General features: G+C 36.4%; 2 protein-coding genes across 15 annotated transcripts in view; one reads left to right on the forward strand and one right to left on the reverse strand.

The window, feature by feature from the left end:
• Positions 1-201: 201 nt before the first annotated feature.
• LOC123746521 (ADP-ribosylhydrolase ARH3) lies at positions 202-10568 on the forward strand. Of its 2 annotated transcripts, none has more exons than XM_045728065.2 (9): positions 202-292; positions 1361-1528; positions 3098-3197; positions 3705-3853; positions 4229-4359; positions 6003-6115; positions 8198-8393; positions 8565-8655; positions 9667-10568. In XM_045728065.2, coding segments are annotated over exons 1-9 (1059 nt in total). In that variant the 5' UTR covers positions 202-291; the 3' UTR covers positions 9777-10568. The 2 variants fall into 2 exon arrangements, with proteins under 2 accessions (XP_045584021.2, XP_045584022.2); XM_045728066.2 differs by having other exon boundaries at positions 238-316.
• Positions 10569-13344: 2776 nt separating this feature from the next.
• The window catches only part of LOC123746519 (actin-binding LIM protein 2), a 284312-nt gene continuing 276553 nt past the window's right edge, over positions 13345-21103 (reverse strand). For all 13 annotated transcript variants that reach the window (XM_045728060.2, XM_045728064.2, XM_069318320.1 and 10 more), the window contains one exon: positions 13345-19137. In XM_045728060.2, coding sequence (XP_045584016.1) covers positions 19024-19137 — 114 coding nt within the window. In that variant the 3' untranslated portion in view covers positions 13345-19023. The remainder of the gene's footprint in view (positions 19138-21103) is intronic.

Below are 21103 nucleotides of genomic sequence, written 5' to 3' on the forward strand. Positions count from 1 at the left end.
CTCTACACAAGGGCTGTGTTCGAACGCGTTCAATCACACATGCCAATAACCAACACTAAAATAAAAAATAAGCTTTTTACTACTTTAAAAAGAGACAAGAGCATAATATAAACAATAATTAATATTTTAAATTTTTAAACTGACTAGGGGTAAACTCAATTATATTATATTCCTAGTTGTTGTTATTGATATTATATTTCCTCATGGGTATACTTGAGAGGAAACGGAGTAAGCTGCAGGTGAAGCAGCTGGGAGTTTACACATTAAATTAGGTTACAGCGAGTAGTTTACAGTAAGGAAGACTGTATTCAATCCTGTAATATATATTTAATTACACTTGGAGTATTATACATGATGTTAGCTAGGCTTGTCATGGGTTCAGTGTGGTTTAGGGAGTGAGACCAAGTTGGGTTATTTAACCCGATTGTTCCCTAGTTTAGTCTAATCAGAAGTGTTTAAGTGTCTTTTGAGTCCCCTTGTTTTGATTGTTTGTGGGATTGCAGTCCCCGTGGCGCAGTGGTAAGACACTTGCCCGGTGCTTCGCTAGCACTTTGGCCTGGGTTCGTATCCTGGCCGGGGAGGATTGACCGGGTGCCAATCCTTAACTGTAGCCTCTAAATAAATAATAAATAAATGTTTATTTAGGTAAGGTACATACATACAAGAGATTTTTACAAAGATTGGTGGACTTATAGATAGAGCTAGTACATACAATGACTAAAGTCACTATTACGCAAAGCGTTTCGGGAATACAAGGATTGGTGGACTTATAGATAGAGCTAGTACATACAATGCCTAAAGCCACTATTTCGCAAAGCGTTTCCATCCTGCTCTGTTCAGCCAGCAGTAAATGGGTACCTGTTTCTTGAACAATTCAACCCCACTTTAATATTCTGGGGAAAATTAGCATTAAGGACTTTCCTAAAATGTTATGCATTGCTAATGGCTTTACAAGAATGAAAGAACTCTTGTATATATGAAAAAAAAAAAAAAATTGGAGTAAATGGACATCACATTTTGGTTACTCAAGAATTGATCTATTAGCTAATTCTCTTGTCTGTATTAATCCATTTGAGCAAATTCTACTGCATATAATTACAGTACTGTATAGATAATCGTATCTAATCTTAATAATAATTCCAGATACAGTATTTATAGATTATGATTGGCTTTAGGTAGATGTATGAACTCTTAATTTTTGTGTGTTTCAAATTGTTTAGAAAAGAGTGGGTTATATTTATTATGAATATATTTCTTTTCATTGCAGAATATAAAAGCATTGGAGATTGAGAAACATTTCTTGATTGCCATCCTGCTGTTAAGCCGTATCTAGTTTAATGTTTGTATCGTTTCATTTCAGTGATGGCTATGGTTGAAGCAGTTGAGGTGATGGCAGGCAGGTTCAGGGGATGTATGGTTGGAGCACTGATGGGCGATTGTCTCGGTGCCCCATTTGAGGGAGAGTCTCGTGCTACACGCTCCATTCTCACTTCATATTTTAAAAGACTTAGTGATCCAGACCTTAAAGGTAACGAAACGCTCATTGTTATGAATGCCAAAAACAAAAAAATGTAATACGGTAACCTTTACCAAGGTGATGCATTTCTAGACATTTACCTTTCAAAATCTGTTTATTTGATAAATTTCACATTATTGCAAGTATCATAAGAATTGTAAAAATCATTAATGCCTGACTGAAGATATACAGCACAGTATTTCAAAACTATTTAAATACACACTGCCATCTTCTTAAGATGACTTCTCAAAGACTTCGACTTTGTCTTCCTGGGGTATTGGTTGGTGCTTAGCAGTAATGTAGTGTGTTAGCTGGGGGTCTTAATCTCTCCTGTCTTGTTGGCATTTAACATCAACAATTGAGCATCATTTTGCAAATTGTTTCATGCATTTTTGTCACCTCTGGCCTGCTCATACTTTTCCTGAACCTTCTTAGTCTTTTGGTCAGGTTTTGGATTCTGTTTTGTCTCCTTGCTTTTCTGCTGCCCCTCTAGGTTGGATAGTTTCATGCACTCCTTCTGAAGCTTAGAATTATTTCTTTGTCTCTGGTGAGCAGTTCTTCATCCGCAGCCTTCTCCTTTTCTGGCAAAGAATGAGATGGCTGACTTCCGGAGGGGTCTTTAGTTATCTTGGTTCGTTTGGCCAGTAGTACTTCATTTGTTGTGTCCAGATAAGGCTGCCTGCTGTTATTTACACACCATTCAGGGTACTCCAGGCAATGTGTTATTTGTTGACTGGTGTCCTAGATTCTTTGCGCCATTATCTGTTTGTTTCAGGTCGTCCACAGTGCGGTTGACTTTAATCATCCTGCATTCTACCCTCAAGGCCACCCTGATGCCTGTGACGTGTGTTGTTGAATCTTCATTTTAGCTGAACTCCTCTTTAAATGGACTTTAAATAGATTCAGGAAACTACTGCTTTACAGACCAGGTTTTCCTGAATTTGTAGGTCGAGGCTTAATGTTGAAGTAGTTGTCCCAGATTCGGCCCATTTGTCTTTTAATTAGAGACCCAGACTTGGAACAGTTAATGTTTTGTATTCTTCTTTAATAATTGAGTGCATTGTTTTCATCTGGGTTACAAATCAAGCCAAGGAGTTACTAGTTTTGAAGCATTTTGAGGTGATCTCTGATTCCCAGGCTTTCCTTTGCCACTTTGAGCAGGGCAGATCAACCCGTTCTCGCACTTTCGTGGTTTCAGGTCCTGGTCCATGGTAGGCACTTGTGGGTCACAGAGTATAGTTCCCCCCAAGGCTTCTATGCTTCGAGGTTGTAGCATAGGAGAGCTACTGAACAGCCCACCAGAAGGAGACATTTCATTATACAGTATTCAGTACTGTATTTTTTCATAATACCAACAAAAGACAAAGAACTGACTATATGCAGGGTGTCGAGGAAAGTACCCATAGAAATCATGAGCCGACTCACGATTAGCAAGTGTCAAGAAGTGGTAAGGTCTTAGTATCCGTACTATACTACGTTTAGAAGTGGCGAGCTGTTATATTTATTCAAAATACAGTACAATATAGTATATACTGTATTTGTCAAACTTAATACTGAATATATATATTATGCTCATTTCAGTGCCATACAAGCAGTATACAGATGATACTGCAATGACAAGATGTGTGGCCCAGTCCCTAATTGAAAAGAAAGGATATGATGCCACAGATATGGCTAAAAGGTAATTATTATTGAATATGTTAGTGATGGGTAAAACACAGATTTTTAAAGTAGGCATCACAGTAAAACACTGGCACTTTTTGTTAGCATTAATTTGTTTGCATTTTATATGGCAGCTACGTAGATACAGTATTCTTGTTACGTAACTAATCCACAGTTGTTTAAAGTTCGTGTGTAATAACTATGGTTTTACTCTTATTGTATTGTAGACTAAATTCAATTGTGGAGCTGACTTTAGGCTTTACTTTTAAGCTTGATAATACAGTATTAGCATAGTAGTAGGCCTCTGTGAAACTGCTTTCTTAAAGTATATGGCACTGATTTTTTTTTTTGGCTGAATGCTTCAATAGCTCTCTTAACTTACACATTGGCTGTCATTGGCAAGAATTGGCCAACACTGATCCTATTCATTTGGCAGTGGAATAATTTAAGAAAGTTTATATATTAATGAATAGCAAAGAAAACCGAGAGATTATATTTAAGATATTCTCCTTAATACAACCTTCAGGTTTGTAAAGGAGTTCTATGCAGAACCAAGACGAGGGTATGGCAGCAATGTTGTCGATGTATTTGCTGCCCTACGTGCCTCAAAGTTCAAAGACGTCTATGGTCCAGCAGCAATTCAGTTTAGTGGAAGAGGCTCGTATGGAAATGGAGGTACAGTATGGTGTTAAATATTACTAATTTTAAATTGGATGTGATTATATTGTTGAAGTAATAATGATTTCAAGGAATATAATAAAGGTTTACCTTGCTACAAGAGTAAATGTTTGATTCATCACATGCGGGTGTGTGTATCTTCATGCGAGATTACTTCATAATGGTTTTTATTATGGTGTGGACTTTCCAAGTTAGAAAATGCTTCTGCTTTGAAAAGAGGCTTCTCTAGAGTGCTTTATATATTAAGTGTACTGTAGCTATGTGAACCTTTTCAAGAAATCTCAAGTATTTGTTTATTTTACAGATATTTATGTTTATTTTACAGGTATTTGTTACAAATTTGTTTGTTTTGAACATATATTTGATCAACAGGTGCTATGAGGGTTGCACCTATTGCTCTTTACTGCTATGCTACCAAAGGACAGGAGCTGGTAGATATAGCGCGAGACATGGCACTCATCACGCACTCTAACAGGCTTGGCTATAATGGTGCAGTTCTACAGGTTAGTTTTTTCTTCCAGTTGATATATAGTTTGTTATTATGTGTGTAGCAGCATTTCCATCACTCTTTCTGGTATGTTTTTCATTTATGACTAATTTATTTATATATTTACCAACATATCAAAGAATGATTTGCATTGAATTACTATTAATTATAATATTTTATTCTGTTTGGCTGGATGCTCCAATAGCTGTCTTAGTTTACACATTGGCTGTCATTGGTGAGAATTGGCCAACACTGATCATATTCCTTTGGTAGTGGAATAATTTAAGAAAGTTTATATATTAATGAATAGCAAAGAAAACCGAGAGATTATATTTAAGATGCCCTGTACTCTCCTTGACACAACCTTCAGGTTTGTAAAGGAGCTCTATGCAGAACCAAGATAAGGGTATGCCAGCAATGTTGTTGATGTATTACAACATTGCCACTTGATACAAGAATGATGTTTTCTAAGCTTACAGTATAGTAATTTAGTTATTGCTAATTCACTTAAGGGTCAAGTTTGACATTTTTTGTCTGGGAGGGCTTCTATAGTGCTTTCCTGTAGCTAACCACCTGGATAGTTTTACATATATAATGTTACACCAAGCCCTTGTGAGTTATAAAAGCCTACTGGAGAACAGAAGCCAAAACCTGGTGCCCTCACAGAGAAAAATTAGACAATAGCAAGATAAAATGTAAATGCCTCTGAAAACTGGGCACACAATAGCTAGATTGTTCCCCATTTCCCCTCGACACCCAGGTAGTAGCACCTGTAGTCTTGAGCCTGGTGTGTCACGTTCTCTTCATGTCTCTCTTGCCTTCAGATTCCGGTTTTCTAAGTGTTGGCCATCCTTTGGAGTCTGTCCTGTGGAGGCCATTTTCTTTTGTTTGTTCCAATTTTTGAATTTGCTTCACATGTTTGAGTTTATATGCCTCACTTGTTATGCAACTTAGTTATTGTGCACCTTGAGTTGCAAGAGTTGAAAGTTACCTTCCCGAAGCACTTGCTGGTGTTGCCACTTCCTAGCCAGGGTTGCCTTCCCTGGTGGATTCGGGTATCCGTCCCCGAGATGCCTGCCTGTGGGGCTCTGAGGTGGGGGGCAATTGGGGTTCTCTTATTTGGGGTGCACATGGATTCACTTGCTCACTGTGCTGCTCATGGCCTTCTCAGTTGTCTTTGTCACTGAAGCTGTCTTCGGTGTGAACTGGAGAGCGGCCCCTGCACCTGATGTCCCAGTTATGTTTTCACCATCTGGTATGGAAAGCCTCAGCATGTCCCTGGTGCATTTCTGCTATGGACTGATCCACTGAGCCTGCTGTTGCTGGGTGTTGAGTTTGAAGGATATTACTGTTTTGCTTCATGCCAATGGTCATTCTCTCTGCCATGCTGCCTTTTGGGTGGACTGTTGTTTTTGCCCCAAGACCTGAAATGTGTGTCGTCTTTAGCTCTCTATTTTGGCCAAGCTCCAATTTTGGGACAGCTTATCAGATGTTTGCTGATAGGCAGGATAAGTTTCTCAAGCTGGTTTCTTCATAGTACAGTATCAATGCCTGATATATGTTTAGTAACTTTTATGTGCTAAATACCATTTTATCAACTTTTTACCTCGGATTCCAAATTTAATTTGCATTCTTCATGATCATGCTTTCTTTAAACAGTGCCTCGCTGTGTATGAAGCTCTCTGCACCCCTGAGAATAAGCTGGATTCTGTGAAGTTCATTGAAAATCTCATAACAAAAATGAAGGAGATTGAAACACCTACAGATGATGAGTATGTCACTAGCATAATTAGTTATTTATATTAACACTCCATATCTTTGCTTGCACAGTACTTTATTACCACAACTTATCATTTTGCCCAGTTTGATATATAATTTTCAAAGGATTCATCAAATGCTATCAGGCATCACCCTTGTAGTAGTAAGAGATAAACATGGGCTCTTTTTTTTTTTTTTTTTTTTTTTTGAGATATATACAAGAGTTGTTACATTCTTGTACAGCCACTAGTACGCGTAGCGTTTCGGGCAAGTCCTTAATCCTATGGTCCCTGGAATACGATCCCCTGCCGCGAAGAATCGTTTTTTCATCCAAGTACACATTTTACTGTTGCGTTAAACAGAGGCTACAGTTAAGGAATTGCGCCCAGTAAATCCTCCCCGGCCAGGATACGAACCCATGACATAGCGCTCGCGGAACGCCAGGCGAGTGTCTTACCACTACACCACGGAGACTGCTTCATAATTATCAAATCAACGGTCAGATTGGTCAAGATGCATTCGACACTGAATGATTACTTTATAAAGGATGGGAACAAAACATCATTCTAAGGTTATGATTTTAACAATTTATGGTAGATTCCCTCAATTTCATTTTGATTTCAAATATTGCCTCCTCCTTTCTCCCTCTTGGTCTGTGATTAAATATTTTGCAATTTCAGATGTAGAGACCTGATGGAGTAATTATAGGCTGAGGAGACTGTCACTTTCTTGCAATTTAAGTAACAGAGGCTAGGGCTGCCATTTTATTTTTACATGAAATTTACCTGTGATCTATCTACCATGTAAGATTCTTTACCACCTCCATGTGGAGACAGATTCCTCAACATCAGGTGGCAGGACAAAATCCCAGACATGGAGGTCCTGGAAAGGGCTCATATTCCCAACATCTACATCCTCCTACAGAAAACCAAACCTGTCCATATGGCATGGCCTGCCATGCTGTCGGAATGCCTGACAGCCAATTGCCAAAACATGCTGTATGGAGAATTATGTCAGCACATGTTCAGTGGGGACAGAAGAAACAATTCAAGGCCTGCCTCAAGGTGACCCTCAAAGACCTGGATATCAACCTCAATACATGGGAGTCATTTGCTCAAACCCATCCAACTTGGAAAGCAAAGTCATCACAGGGGCCCGTGCAGCAGAGAATAGATGGACTGCAGAGGCCCACAGGAAATGCACCGCACACAAAGCTAGAGCAACCTCCACCTTTACAGTAGTACCCATCTACATATGTCCTGTGTGTGGGCAAGCCATCTGGACGCAGATTGGTCTCATCCTCCATCTCACACACTCACCTTTGACCTGATATATTGAAGACATGGTTATCTTCAACTATGAAGGATGAACGTCAAGAGATTTTTGAGAGTTCTTTTATTCCCACTGTCCATGTTTCTGATTAAATAATCACAGATACTGCAAAAGTGCTTTGCACTGTATGCAAAGATAGAACTAACGTTTGCAGTTAGGCATCTCTATGACCGTCACACCAGGTGAGAGAGGTTTGAGTAGTGTGTGATTGGTAGTCTTGGCTAGGATGGGCAAAAAGTAAGGACACGAAACCTCCACTGACCTATTTGCAAGGTACAGTAGTGCTATCATCTAGTGGAAGTCAATGTAGTTGGGTTTGTGTATTTAGGTGTTTACAAACAATACTTGGTGATTTTTTTAATGGTCAAGGACTGTTTGGAAGGAGTACAGTATGAGTAATTTGAATTGTTTCTGGCAAGCAGACACCTTGAGGAGAATTAAAGTGTGCTTTCCAATAAACTCCCTGTCCCTTAAAAACAGGTGGGGGGGGGGGGGACAAGATAGTTTGTAGTGGCACTTGTCTCTGGGGCATAATGTCACTTAACGTCTGGCACAAGATCTGTGTCCCACAAAGGTTAACGATAGACACAGGAGAGGTACCAAGTTGCCATTCGGAAAGGGGCCATTTAGTTTCATTAAACACTTTATTTTAATTTGTTAATAAAATACCTAATGTTGTGCATAAAACCTGCATATGCAGTAGTATTTATCTCATTAGTTGAAGCATTTAAGTTTGTGGTTTATAAATGAAGTATTTCTCTCAGTATCACAGATGAGGGAGAAGAGCCTTATGTTTATGTGAAGAGGCTTGAAAAAGTATTGGAATTAATGGAGCATGGGGACTCTGTCAGCCGAGAACGAGTTGAAGATGAATTGGGAGTTTATATTTCTGCCCACATGTCTGTTCCAACTGCCATCTATTCATTTGTAAGAGCAACAACTCCTATTGCTGAAATTGAGGTATGTAAAAATAAAATAATATTTTTGTTATAAAAACTATGGGAGGGGATCTGATTAGAGTAATTTCATAATGGGGATTTGTAGGACAAAACTATACAGTAATAATTTGTTCGTGAATTTTCATAATTTTTCACAAGAATAAAACTCATCTCTTGTTTTTTCATATTCCAGACTGAAAATGAGTTCCAGAGGACACTGCAGTTTGCTGTAAGTTTAGGTGGGGACACAGATACAATAGCATCTATGGCTGGAAGCATTGCAGGTTAGTTTTTCTTAGTAATTATATGTAGACAGTATGTAGAATAAAATGCAACTTGTGTATTTTTTGTTGAAAATCATCACTAACAATACTGTCCAAGAGGTATTACGGTGGTTGCTTTGTTTCTCATTGGAAGCAAAAACCTTTCATAGTGGTCTGCCACTATTATTTTTGCAGCTATTGCAGTTGCTGACTATACAGTGATCCAAATGAATGCTACTGATTTTTTTAAAGATTTAATCAGCTGGTACAGTTCCACAGCATCACTACCACCTCAGTTTTACAATACAACCACCATTGCTACAAACATCACAGCCACAACAACTATATACACACCCTTACAATCACAGTCACCACTAAACCACTACAGCTGCCAACAAATATAGCTATAACCATAGGCAGTGGAGGAATATAAAGAGTTTATGTAAATTTTTATAACAGCATCCCCCGGATTTTGAATAAGACCTTATGTGCTCGCTGTAATCCCTTTGTGATACCACTTACAGGATGAATATGGAGTGCATAGTAAACTTCCTCCTACAGGATGAGCATGGTGTACAACAATTAACTACTTACAGAATGAGAATAGGGTGCACAGTAAACTACCAATTCATAGGATGCGTATAGGGTGCATAATAAAGCAGCCACTCTCAGTATTGTGCTAACCACTCCACCAGTATTGGTACTTAAGACATGCAACTCCAGAGTAATCATTTCCATCAATTTATATTGAAGTTATTATGTTGAACTAAAATTTTGCTACAATTAATAAACTTACCTTATCTGTAACTATCTGTAGTATCTGCCCAAAATGCTATGCAATGTTAAATAAATAAAAAAATATCCTTGGAAGAGCAAGGATTATTTAATCAGCAACATAAACTTATGCCACTGTCGATCTCAGTCAGGAGGGAGAGAATATTTCTTGAAGCAGAAATTAAACAAAAAATATAAAAATATTGTAAGAGATAATTTGTGCAACTACTGCACTGTAATGTAAAAATTGAATTCCAGGTGCGTACTACGGGATCAGCAAGATCTCGGCCAACCTTCAGAGGCATTGTGAAGCTCTGTCAGATGCAGTACGACAAGCGGATGATATTTTCAGTCTTTGTGGCTCTTAAGCTACCAGCTTTATGAATTTAATTGCCAGTATTATGAGTAGTATGTTATGGAATTCAGCATTTTTTTCTTTCTGTATATTTACCAAAGCTGAATTCTAGACATGTTATTAGTGATTTATTTTAAATGACTATACTGTGCCAATGCAGATTTTAGTGCACTTTATTATATTGGATACAGTATTCACGTGACAAATGTACTGTTAAAGTTTTTGTTATTCATTTCACATTTATAAAGGTCATGATGATAATTTCTTCAGGATTTTATTTTTTCATCAACATTGATCTTAGTCAGATCTTTAAAATTTGTGTTCCTTAATTGTAGGATGCAACTATTTTTGTAGTATTTTAAGTACAGTATGTGTATTTCAGATATTAATGTTTGTACAAAAATTAAACAAATACTGTACTGAATTGTAATTTAATTGAATATTGAGTATAGTTAATTTTCATTTGTTTTTTGTTTAATATTTACTTAATGACACTAATTAGTCAAACTCGTGCCTTGGTTCCTCCGAGACATTGTCGGTGGTCATAAATAGACTCGTCTCTTCCTGTTTAGTGACTACAGTAATAGTTTTTTTTACTTGTTTAAAAGTTCTATAAGACCATACAATTAAATCACAATTATTGAAGACTATCACCCCTTGACCCTCAAGTGTGAAAGCTCCCATTTACATAGTGCTGTCAACTGTTAAAATCAAAGCAATCCTGTACTTGCAACATATAGAATTATCATGTCAGATGATAGAATCATCTGTTATGAAATGAAATAAAACTTTGGCAAAAAACTAATTTACTGTATAAAATTATAATTTGTTTTCCCTATATGCTGTATTTAGAGTAAGATACGACCTATTTCAACCACTGTTTTGGAAATAAGCTTGATGTAGATTTTAGTCAGAGGAGTTTCTAATCTACTGTACATCCCCATTCTCAATCATGTGAGTAATGTGTAAGGATAACTGTCACAAAATGTCTTGACACTTTGCGCGGCCCGGTGCGCGTGCCCCATCCCACGCCAGGGTGGGCCCGGTGTTTCCCGGGAAAGCACACCCACAGTAAAATATGAATACTCTTTCCAGTGTTCTGACCTCGATTTCCAGGCTACGTCGTTCATTTTGGTATCAAATTGTTCACAATCTCAAGGCGCGTATTTTAAAACTAGTCCAATAATAATCGAACGATAAATGGAATTTTTAATAAATATTTTAATTTAGGACATCACCACACAAGTATTTATAATCTCTCCAGTGTTCTGACCTCAATTGTCGGTCGCACTACATTGTTTGTTTTGGCATCAAATTGTTCACAATCTAAAGGTGTGCATTTTAAAACTAGCCCCATAATAATCGAACAATAGATGTAATTTTAACATTTTAATATTGGACGCAAAATATGTGTCTGCCGTACATGAGTACAGTTAATTATGGACATCATCCATTGCCGCGAGATGAAAGCACCCTAAATGGTGCTTAAAATTTAATAATTCGGGTTCTTTCTTGCTTGGCATTATAATCCCTTCTAAAGAAAGGTCATGTAGAACAAATCTGTATCAAGGAAAAGTAAATAATTAACAAAAGACAGTACCAAGCCAGGAAGACTAATAACATTATTAAGGAAAAAATAAAGATTTTAAATTTTAGGGCGAGTGATAGGCAGAATTCTATAGTACAGTGGTACCTTCATTTACGAATTTAATTCATTCCTAGAGACGGTTCGACAACCGAATATTTGAAAACCGAAACATTTTCCTGTAAGAATGTAAATTGAATTAATCTGTTCCACACCCAAAAATATTAACTTAAAAATACATTTTATATATAATACTACTCATACTTATACATTCTGTAGTACAAAATATATCTTACCTTTATTGAGGACTCGTTGGCATATGGAAGACGGTGAGGAGGAGAGGTGTTAGTGTTTGGAAGGTCAAACAATCATCAATGGAAACATGATAGTTTCCATTGATGATTGGTTTACCTGGTGTACTTCAACCATACAGTCATAAAAACCATATGAACATCATTGGTATACTATGTAATTATGATGGAATTTTATACAATGACAGCATTCACCTAATAACATTCACATAGTAACGTAACCATAAAATGATTGGATTTTTCATTGTCATATAACGATAACCGCATTACCCTGTGAATCAACATATAACAATAACTACTATCTAAGTGTTAAATACTTTGAAAGACTGATGTGACTTGTAAGTGTACTCACCTAGTTGTGCTTGTGGGGGTTGAGCTTCAGCTCTTTGGTTGCACCTCTCAACTGTCAATCGACTGGTAATTATCTAAGTGTAGTTTCAGGATGAGATCTACGCTCGTGGTGTCCCGTCTTCCCAATACTCTTTGTCGTATAACACTTTGAAACTGTCAGCTTTGGCCTCGACTACCATCTCATTTAGCTTGCTCCAATCATCTTGTTCAACTGCAGACCACTCCAAGCAACAGCCTGGTGGAGCAAACTCTCTCAAGTCAAGCCTGGCTCGGGGAGACGAACGCCCAGAACCCCATCAAGCAGGTATTTACCACTCTGTTTATAGAAGAAAACTTTTTAATATTGTTTTGGCATCTTTGTTTCCTTAGCTTGAATCTATGTCCTCTTGTTTGTGAAGTTGCTGGTTTCAGTAATTCCTTTATCAATTTGCTCGATTCCTGTTAGTATTTTGTAAGTAGTGATCATATCTCTTCTATCTTCTAGTTTTGGCATGTTTAATGCCTCCAGTCTCTCCTTGTAACTCTTTGTTTTTCAGTTCTAGAAGCCATTTTGTAGCATGCTGTTGCACCTTTTCCAGTTTGTGCTTCTTGAGATTTGGGCACCATTACAACTGCTGCATATTCCCATTTTTGTCTCACAAAAGTCATGCATAGTCTAGTATTTCACCGTCCATGTAATTAAAAGCAAGTCTGATGTTGTAAAGCAACACATACACCTCTCTCACAATGTTGAGTGTGTGTTCCTTTGGCGACAGCTTACTATCCAAAATCCAAAAAATACACTATCAGGAATTGGTGCACCAATTCCTGAGCCTATTGGGCTCTATCATATCAAGATTTGAAAAATGTGTATAAACTCTGCCTCCACCAGTGTGGAGTTACCTCAGTGCTGCTAGCTACAGGGAGCCACCGATGACCTTCCCCCCCAGAAAGAGTCATTTCATTAATTTTAACACTTTTTTCTTTTTTAATAATTTTCAGGATGTTTCAGGTTAACTAAAATCCAATTTAGACACAAAGTGAGGTGGGAAATGCTTTGCTTCATACCTAGATTGGTTAATGTGTTGTTAAGTCACATTGCCTATATAGTTGTTTTAAATTCTTATGTTATATCGTTCATTTTCCAGTCACACTATTATCCATAACATTTTCACACTTATTGTAGCCTACCTTTGGCCATGTCCACTTCTGTAGAATATGTTTTGCATTTATATGTATTATTACAGTATTAAGTTAAATTCTGCATTCGGTATTTGTTTCCTGTGTCTCTAAGCTAGTCATATTGTGTATGCTCAACTTTTAATAAAATAATGCAAGGTCAATAAAACACAGGCTCAAGCAAAGTCAATTATTGGTAATTCCATAGGTTCCTACAGACTATAGCAACCCAAGCAGTTACTGTAAGCATATGAAGATGCACGTCTTGAGTACAAGTACAGAATAGGAGTGGCTTGTACTCTTGCTTACTTAAACATATGCCTCTTAATGTGTGGTGGCAAGCATCTGGGCCAATGTTGATCAACAGTTGAGGGGAAGCATCAGAGCCAATGTTGAGACACATTACACATAATTCAAACATATTACTGTGGGAAAAATATTAAGGTCCATCATGGATATAGTGCAGTGATTTTAGTGGGAAGAAATAATTGGTCCAAACCCTTACCACAAAATAATTTTGTAAAACGAGCACAGCAAAAGGATACCTATAATAAAAAAAAAATTGATAATTACGATAGCGATGCTTTTACATGTCAAACACTTGAATACACAAAACTTTGCACCCCTTCCCACATAATATACTAAAAGCAACAGCTGTTGTTGATATATATAATATACATATAATAATATCTATATATATATATTTATATATATGTATATACTGTATATTTATATATATTTATGTATGTATGTATGTCCTAAGAAATTAACACCTGATAATGTGAAAATATTTAAGCAGGAAGAAAAATTAAACTAGAAATGACGAGCACTTTTGTGTTAACACATTTTCAAAGGTACAATCAGTGAAATACAACAGGTAAATAAGTTCGTGTGTGAGGTGTAAATCAATGTCTTAGTAATATTAGTTCATGAACATAAGAACAATTGGTTCTTATGTTCATGAACCAATATTACAAAAACATTGTTTTACACCTCACACACAAACTTATTTAGCTGTTGTATTTCACTGATTGTACCTTCAAAAATGTTTTAACATGAAAGCACAAGTTATTGTTTTATTTGCCTTCATGTATATATACATTATATATTGTATGTTATTTATATATATATATATATATATATATATATATATATATATATATATATATATATATATATATATATATATATAATATATACTCATATATACATACATACACAACATACACACGTGTATACATATACAAATACACATACATACATACATGTGAGCATTTGTCCCTGGGTTTTTTAAGAAACTGATGACAGAGGTCTGATTATGAGATCTTAGTCTCATTGTATTCTGGAAGCCTTTTTAACCTTTTTATAAGTATTAACACTGGGTTGCCATTCCTCAAAAATACTGTAATATAATATAATATGTAATAATAAAATAATATAAATAATGAAATGATGGTAGGAGGAAAAAAATATACTTTGGAAATTCATCTTCTATTATTTGCTTTGCTAGATACCGTACAATGAAGAGGGAATTTTGTCGATGAAATAGCACATTACATTAAATATTTTTATTGACAAATCAGAAACACACAAGTTGTTGCGTTGGTTATCAATTGACACTTTTCACTAAGGTGGAATTTTCGTAACGTTTGTTTCACATATTTTAGCCATGGAATGGGAACCCATCAATTGATTCCTTTTGTATTGTCTTAATATACTTTCATATTCACAGTTGTGTATGGAAATAATAACTGAAGAATTTAACAGCTTTTTTTTTTATCTTCATATTGTTCTTTTAACATCTGACACTTCACCAGGAAGGGGTAAATGACATAGCAGCCAGACTAAATTCAAAAAATATAACATGACAACAATGTTATAAAAACATGTAAATAGTGTTACATACGACAGTCACAAAAATATATTGAATGTGATACGTACTGATAAAGCCACTGAATAGAACTAATTGCAAGAGTAGAAGAATTTAGGTATTGTTGAAGAAGTATACATTCTTAAGAAATTACAGGTCTTATTTACATAATGAAGCAACTTAAAACTAGTCATCATTAGCTTGTCGTACAGGTCTTCATAAACTTGCAGTACTAAACAAGAAGGAAAGTTAAAAGGTTAGTGTAACTGGGAGCCAAAAGTGTGGCATTAAGGCTGGTGGTCCGAGTCTCATTCCTTTACCCTCATGTGGCATCTTCAGGCATTTTACATCATATCAGTTCCTTTCACATTCTAGTCTGGTATTAATGACACAGTTGATCACAATGTGTGTGAAGATGTAGTTTAAGTGCCAGTACTAAAAAAATAAGTGTGTGTGTGTGTGTTATCGTTTGTAATGTACGAGAACATTTGGAAAGTATGAAAATAAAGAAAATGGAGCAACTCACCTGCTGCTCACCTGCTCGGCAGGTGCCAAAAAGATGGAAATCGTAGATGCAACCAAGGTAAGAGTTCCGTGTGAGTGACCACAACCAATTGGTCTAAGTAAAATACCTGACCATGCCACATTGTACCATCACCCTTGCTTTGCCCATGTTAATAATGTAGTACTATTAACAATTGTCCTTATGTTAAGTGATACATTAAAGGAGGGAAAGCAGGTAACAAACATGCAAAATATTGTGAGTATTGTTCACAGCTGAGGAATTCCAGTTTTTGGCACCAAGAATCAAACAGTTCGTAACACTCATTAGTAAGAGTAGCTGCCCAGAGTTCAACTACAAGAAGACAAACTTCCTAAAAGCATAGAACATGAGCCTTATAATTGCCTCAATCTGAACTATTATTATTGCCCAAATAATTCTTACACTTGGAATAACCTCCCAGTGAACATTGTCCACAAGGGTTAAACTGACAAACCACATAAGATAAATTATATAAACATTGTGCTTGTTGAACTTGCAATTGCACTATGAATTGTAAAGGTGCATTCTGTGCAGGCTAAAAAAAAAAAAAAAGTTGCACTATAAGAAATTAATAAAAATTTTACACTCCATTTTAACAAAGTAGTACATGCCAAGGCTTAACGAAGGCCTATTCTGTAACAAGGGACTGGTTTGTAATGATAAGAAGGCTTTGATGAATTGTGATCAATTTGTAATGAATGCCAAGTTTACAACATTGGAAAATGACAACCACACACCAGACGATGAAGAGACAACTTCATCGTCTGGTTTCATCGTTTCATCACTTCATCGTTTCTTCATCTTCTGGTGTGTGGTTTGGTCGTCGTATCTTCAGCCACGTTATTGTGACTTATCGTCAATATTGGTAGATCCAAGATTTCAAGAATAATAGGACTAATTGAAGTTTAAGAACATCCCTCTTAATCACATTAGGCAAAATTAATCTACATAAAAGAACATTTATGCTGTCGAGCTACCTTTAAAATCATTTCACACCATATTTAAAATTTAACTAGAAAATGTGTGTTGCAGTTTTTAAAATGGTAAATATCAGATTCTTTTAAAAAGATGTTTATAAACACCGGTCCATTAAAAAAATAAACAGTACATAGATCTACCATAAAAAAAGTGAGAATGAAAAATAAGAATGCAGTACATGCAAAACGTCAACAAATGATGTAAAAAATTAATATGAAGATACAGTGGGTAATATTAAGAAAATATAGTTAACATATACTATTATGAGAGTCAAGAAAGTAACTGTTATATCTTACAACTGTTAAAAATAAGCAATAAATGTATTTACATATTCTGTACAAATATAATTATACTTCATGAAGACCTGCTTGACTTAGTAACGATCAGATCAAGCATACAAGGGGGAAAGAGTACAGAAACTTTATATAAACATACAAGCAAGTTTGTACAACTTGCAAGAAAACCCATAAAATAAATGTATCATCGAGTGTAAATTATAATAAATTGTTTTTGGATATACTGACCTGCAGAAAGTGTAAGGAAACATTTTACAATTCTCTAACTGATTATAAAATAAAAAACTTTAATGAATATGCCATTGGTCCTCTTGTGTGGAGGTTTTGAAATTCATTGAACTCATAATAAATATTATAATTATTAAACTATAAAAACAAAATACAGCAGCATAAAGTTAATTTTCATATAGAGAAAACAGGTATAGTACCACATGTGTTATATTACTATGCAAAGAGGATACCAATGCCCATCTGTGATAACCCAACCTTAATTATCTAAGACTTTCATAATATCAACATGATGACAATAAAGGTCACTTTCAGCACAGATGAATGAACTGAACACGCAACACTTTCTGGCTGGTATATCTTTACAACTTCACAACTCTTTCTTGACATTAATACTAATGATACTATCTTTTATATAAAAAAGCTAAAATATAAAATATATGTCATTCAGAAAAGACCCTGGCAGTTGGGACAACCATTTATTTAGCTGCTGCAATAATACACAGTTGTAATAACAGATGACCCTCCGTCCTCCATAATCCCCACCCCTGACTGACATGATGTGATCAGCAATACAGAATTAATAAGACACTATAATCTCATTATTTTTGTCTTTCACTTTGATGGAACACAAAAAGTTCTTCACGGTAATACAAAAATAGGTAAAGCTTTGCTAATAAAAAAAAAAGAAGGAATAAAGAAATGCCTTAACACCTTAAAAGCTGAGAGAGAAGTGTTCTCTACCTGATGATCACGAAGGAACACACTACCCCCTTAAACCATACAATTTAAGAACCTTCTTATTTAAAATAACATAAGCTAGCAAAGCCTTCCTAACGCACCCTTAAGTAGGACTCTGACTCCCGCTAAGGATCACAACCACTGATCGCACCACATATGAAGCTCTAGCACGCACTATTTACAAACAGGTTAAACTTGTAATTTACAACCGAGTGAAACTCAAGCTTATATTCCATTTATATAATATACCTTGCAGATTTGATTGAATTTGAATAAGTTTATGGATGTGACAAAATTTGGCATGTTATGCTTGAGGAACTTCAATAAGTCTTATCATATTTACATAGTAACAAAAAGAATTTATGTGACAGTTTTTCTAAAAGCAAAACTCCTTAATGATCTCGGGTATGGAAGATCACTGCCCAACATAAGCACCAAAAACAAGCAATAGCGAGACTTCAACACATAATAAATTCTAAGAACCATTAATAGTCTGGATCTAATGGAATAAAAGAGACTAGAAGATGTCAAACTGGGAGACGTAACAAGCATCAGTGTGGACAAACAACCATATAGCGCTCAATCCATACATAACTAAAATGCACCCAGACTCTACTATCTTTTGACCCAACATAAGCCATCAACATTTAAAATATTGCTTAAAAAATATTTTGATAAATATCTATAATAGTTTATGAACCTATCTGGACAAAATTTTGCTAGCGTGGTGTACAAAAATTGCTATTAATTTCAACCTAACTGAAGATCCTATTAATATTATAAAATACTACACATATATCTGCTATAAATATATGTTTATGGAATTGATCAAAGCACCTTCGTTTGGATCATTCTCAAATTTGATCTGGAGAATTTCACAGAAATTGATTGTAGATAATTGCTATACTTCCCAAAACTGATAATAAGGATGGAATTAAGTAGCTCTCACATGTACATTATTGAGGGCAAGTGGATTCTGAAGTTAGCTTGTAGACTTTGAAACAGTATTCCTATATAATAATTATCTTGACGTGTTAATATAAACACAAAAGAAAATTTGTGTTAGTTCCAATTAATAATTCAATATTAAAAGGACCATTATTACTTTTGAAACAATTTATATGGATGAGTAAGCTGATAGTCTAAGTGGGTGACTACATTTCCCATATATTAATGAAAATATAAAAATAATTAATTTTTAAAAAAACTTGGAACGCCTCTTTAAATCATTTCTCCTCCATTCAGGAAGGCGATAAAAGTCCATACGAGTCATGTGGAACACCATTTCAAAATCAGTATCAGATAGGTGACGCTGAAAAAAAGGAACAAATATCTCTGGTTAAATGAGCAAAGACTTCAATAAAGCCTTATGAAATTACCACATCTAAAGAATAAAGTTAAACAAATAGTAAACACCCATTTTATTTACAAATAAAGGTTACACTGGAATATTTTCAGCATCCTTATCATTGTTATCTTTTTTCCATGGAAATGAAGTGAGATGGCAATAGCCCAGATAAAGTACTTAAAGTAATAAAAACGCCACCTTCTGGGCGACTCGGTAGCTTCCCAATGCTTAATGCTTTGGTACGACAGACCTCAAAATGGTACCAGAACTTAAGTGGCCATCAAAGGCCTACAGGGAACCAGAAACCAAAACTTTGTCCCTCACAGAGACAGAGAGAGCAATGGATTCTATTCCAGATCAACCTCGCCAAGAAATCAGCCACAAGAAAGGCAGAGAAACAAGAAGGAAAATCTAAACAACTCTGCAAATGAGGCACCCATTAGTTTACTTCACCCACTAGTAGTAGTTGCCACCACCAGGTGGCTGCACCAGGAGCTCTAGGATCAGCTGCTGCACTTAGTCATGAGCCAAACAGTAAACAAGCCGACACACCTCAAAATTATGAGGAGGGGGTGGGGGGGTTCCAGGGATCCACCGAGGATCCACCAGAAAGGAGTGTTGCATTGCAGTCAAAGCTTGTTTTCTGAAGGAGATACCAACTCCCTGTTGTTATCACACCACAAAAAAAAAAAAAAAAAAAAAAAAAAAAAAAAAAAAAAAAAAAGAAGAACACACCAGGGGTGAAGGAAAGCAGAAGCCAGGAACCCCAAAAGCAGAGGAGCACTGGGCACTGAAAACCTAGCAGAAAAAGGCGCAGAACACTTGAAGAGTGCCTGCCAGAGGGAAGCCTATTGGCTGGCTGAGCAGTAGGGCCTAGCAGAACAAAACTAAACAAGCCTGGTACAAGGGACCAGGGTCAGAAAACTACCTGCCAACAAATAGCTTCAGCCCAGAAGCACCAGGAGCAGCAGCCAAACTACAGGGGAACGCATAGGAAGCCACATCGAGACCAGGCCAGCCAAACGGCAAACAACCCAAAAGCCACATGGCAAAGTAACAGGGCTATGAAGGACAGAAGCCACCAAGACCAAGCTGACAAGCAGCAGCCTAGCAGAGGACAGCTGAACAACACAAAACCAGCTGTAAGGAGTGGCAACAAATGCCCACCTCAGGGTAACAAGACACAGAAGACCCAAGCATCATGAAGTTAAAAAAACAAACTGTGCCAGCTGCCATGGCACAGCATGATCAAGGGGGGCAAATTGCAAGACAAGGCACCACCAGATGCCTACCCCAACAGGAAAAGACAAGGACCCTAGAAGACCACCCCCTAAAAAACAGGGACAGAACCCAGCGACAAAACATTGTGGACAAGTTACAAACACAATGAAACTGCTACTGAGAAAGCAGAAAAACACAGCCACTGCCTGAAAATAGGAGTGGACAAGAGGGGAGGCAGACACCAGAGAATAATCAAGCCAAATTCTAAACATAGATGAGGACAGCTCACTAGCAAGCCAACTAAGCCACAGGCCTGACCACAGAATGAGAGGCAAGAACTGAGCAGTCGAAGGAAACACTTAAATAGGACCTACAATGTGATACAGTATGTAAATCTGTTCCTGGCACAGCACAAAGGATGCATTTTGCAACCCACTCCTTTGCTGCCCTTTTTTTTCTGAAAATATCACCCAGGAATAGATTTAACAATGGCACTGAAGATCAAATTGCCCTTTGACATTAACTGTTGGTCTTTGTACACAATATCAAATGGTAATCAATTACAAAATAGTAGCAGAATTTTGTCATGGGTCTTGGTTCACTCCATTACATCCATATATCATTATTATAAAAATAAGATAACTAAAATTAGAAAAAGATAACTGCTCTATCACAAGAGATCAACAAATAATGATGTCCAACATATTGA

The sequence above is a fragment of the Procambarus clarkii genome, chromosome 90 (assembly GCF_040958095.1).
Source record: "Procambarus clarkii isolate CNS0578487 chromosome 90, FALCON_Pclarkii_2.0, whole genome shotgun sequence".
In the NCBI taxonomy this organism is placed as follows: domain Eukaryota; kingdom Metazoa; phylum Arthropoda; class Malacostraca; order Decapoda; family Cambaridae; genus Procambarus; species Procambarus clarkii.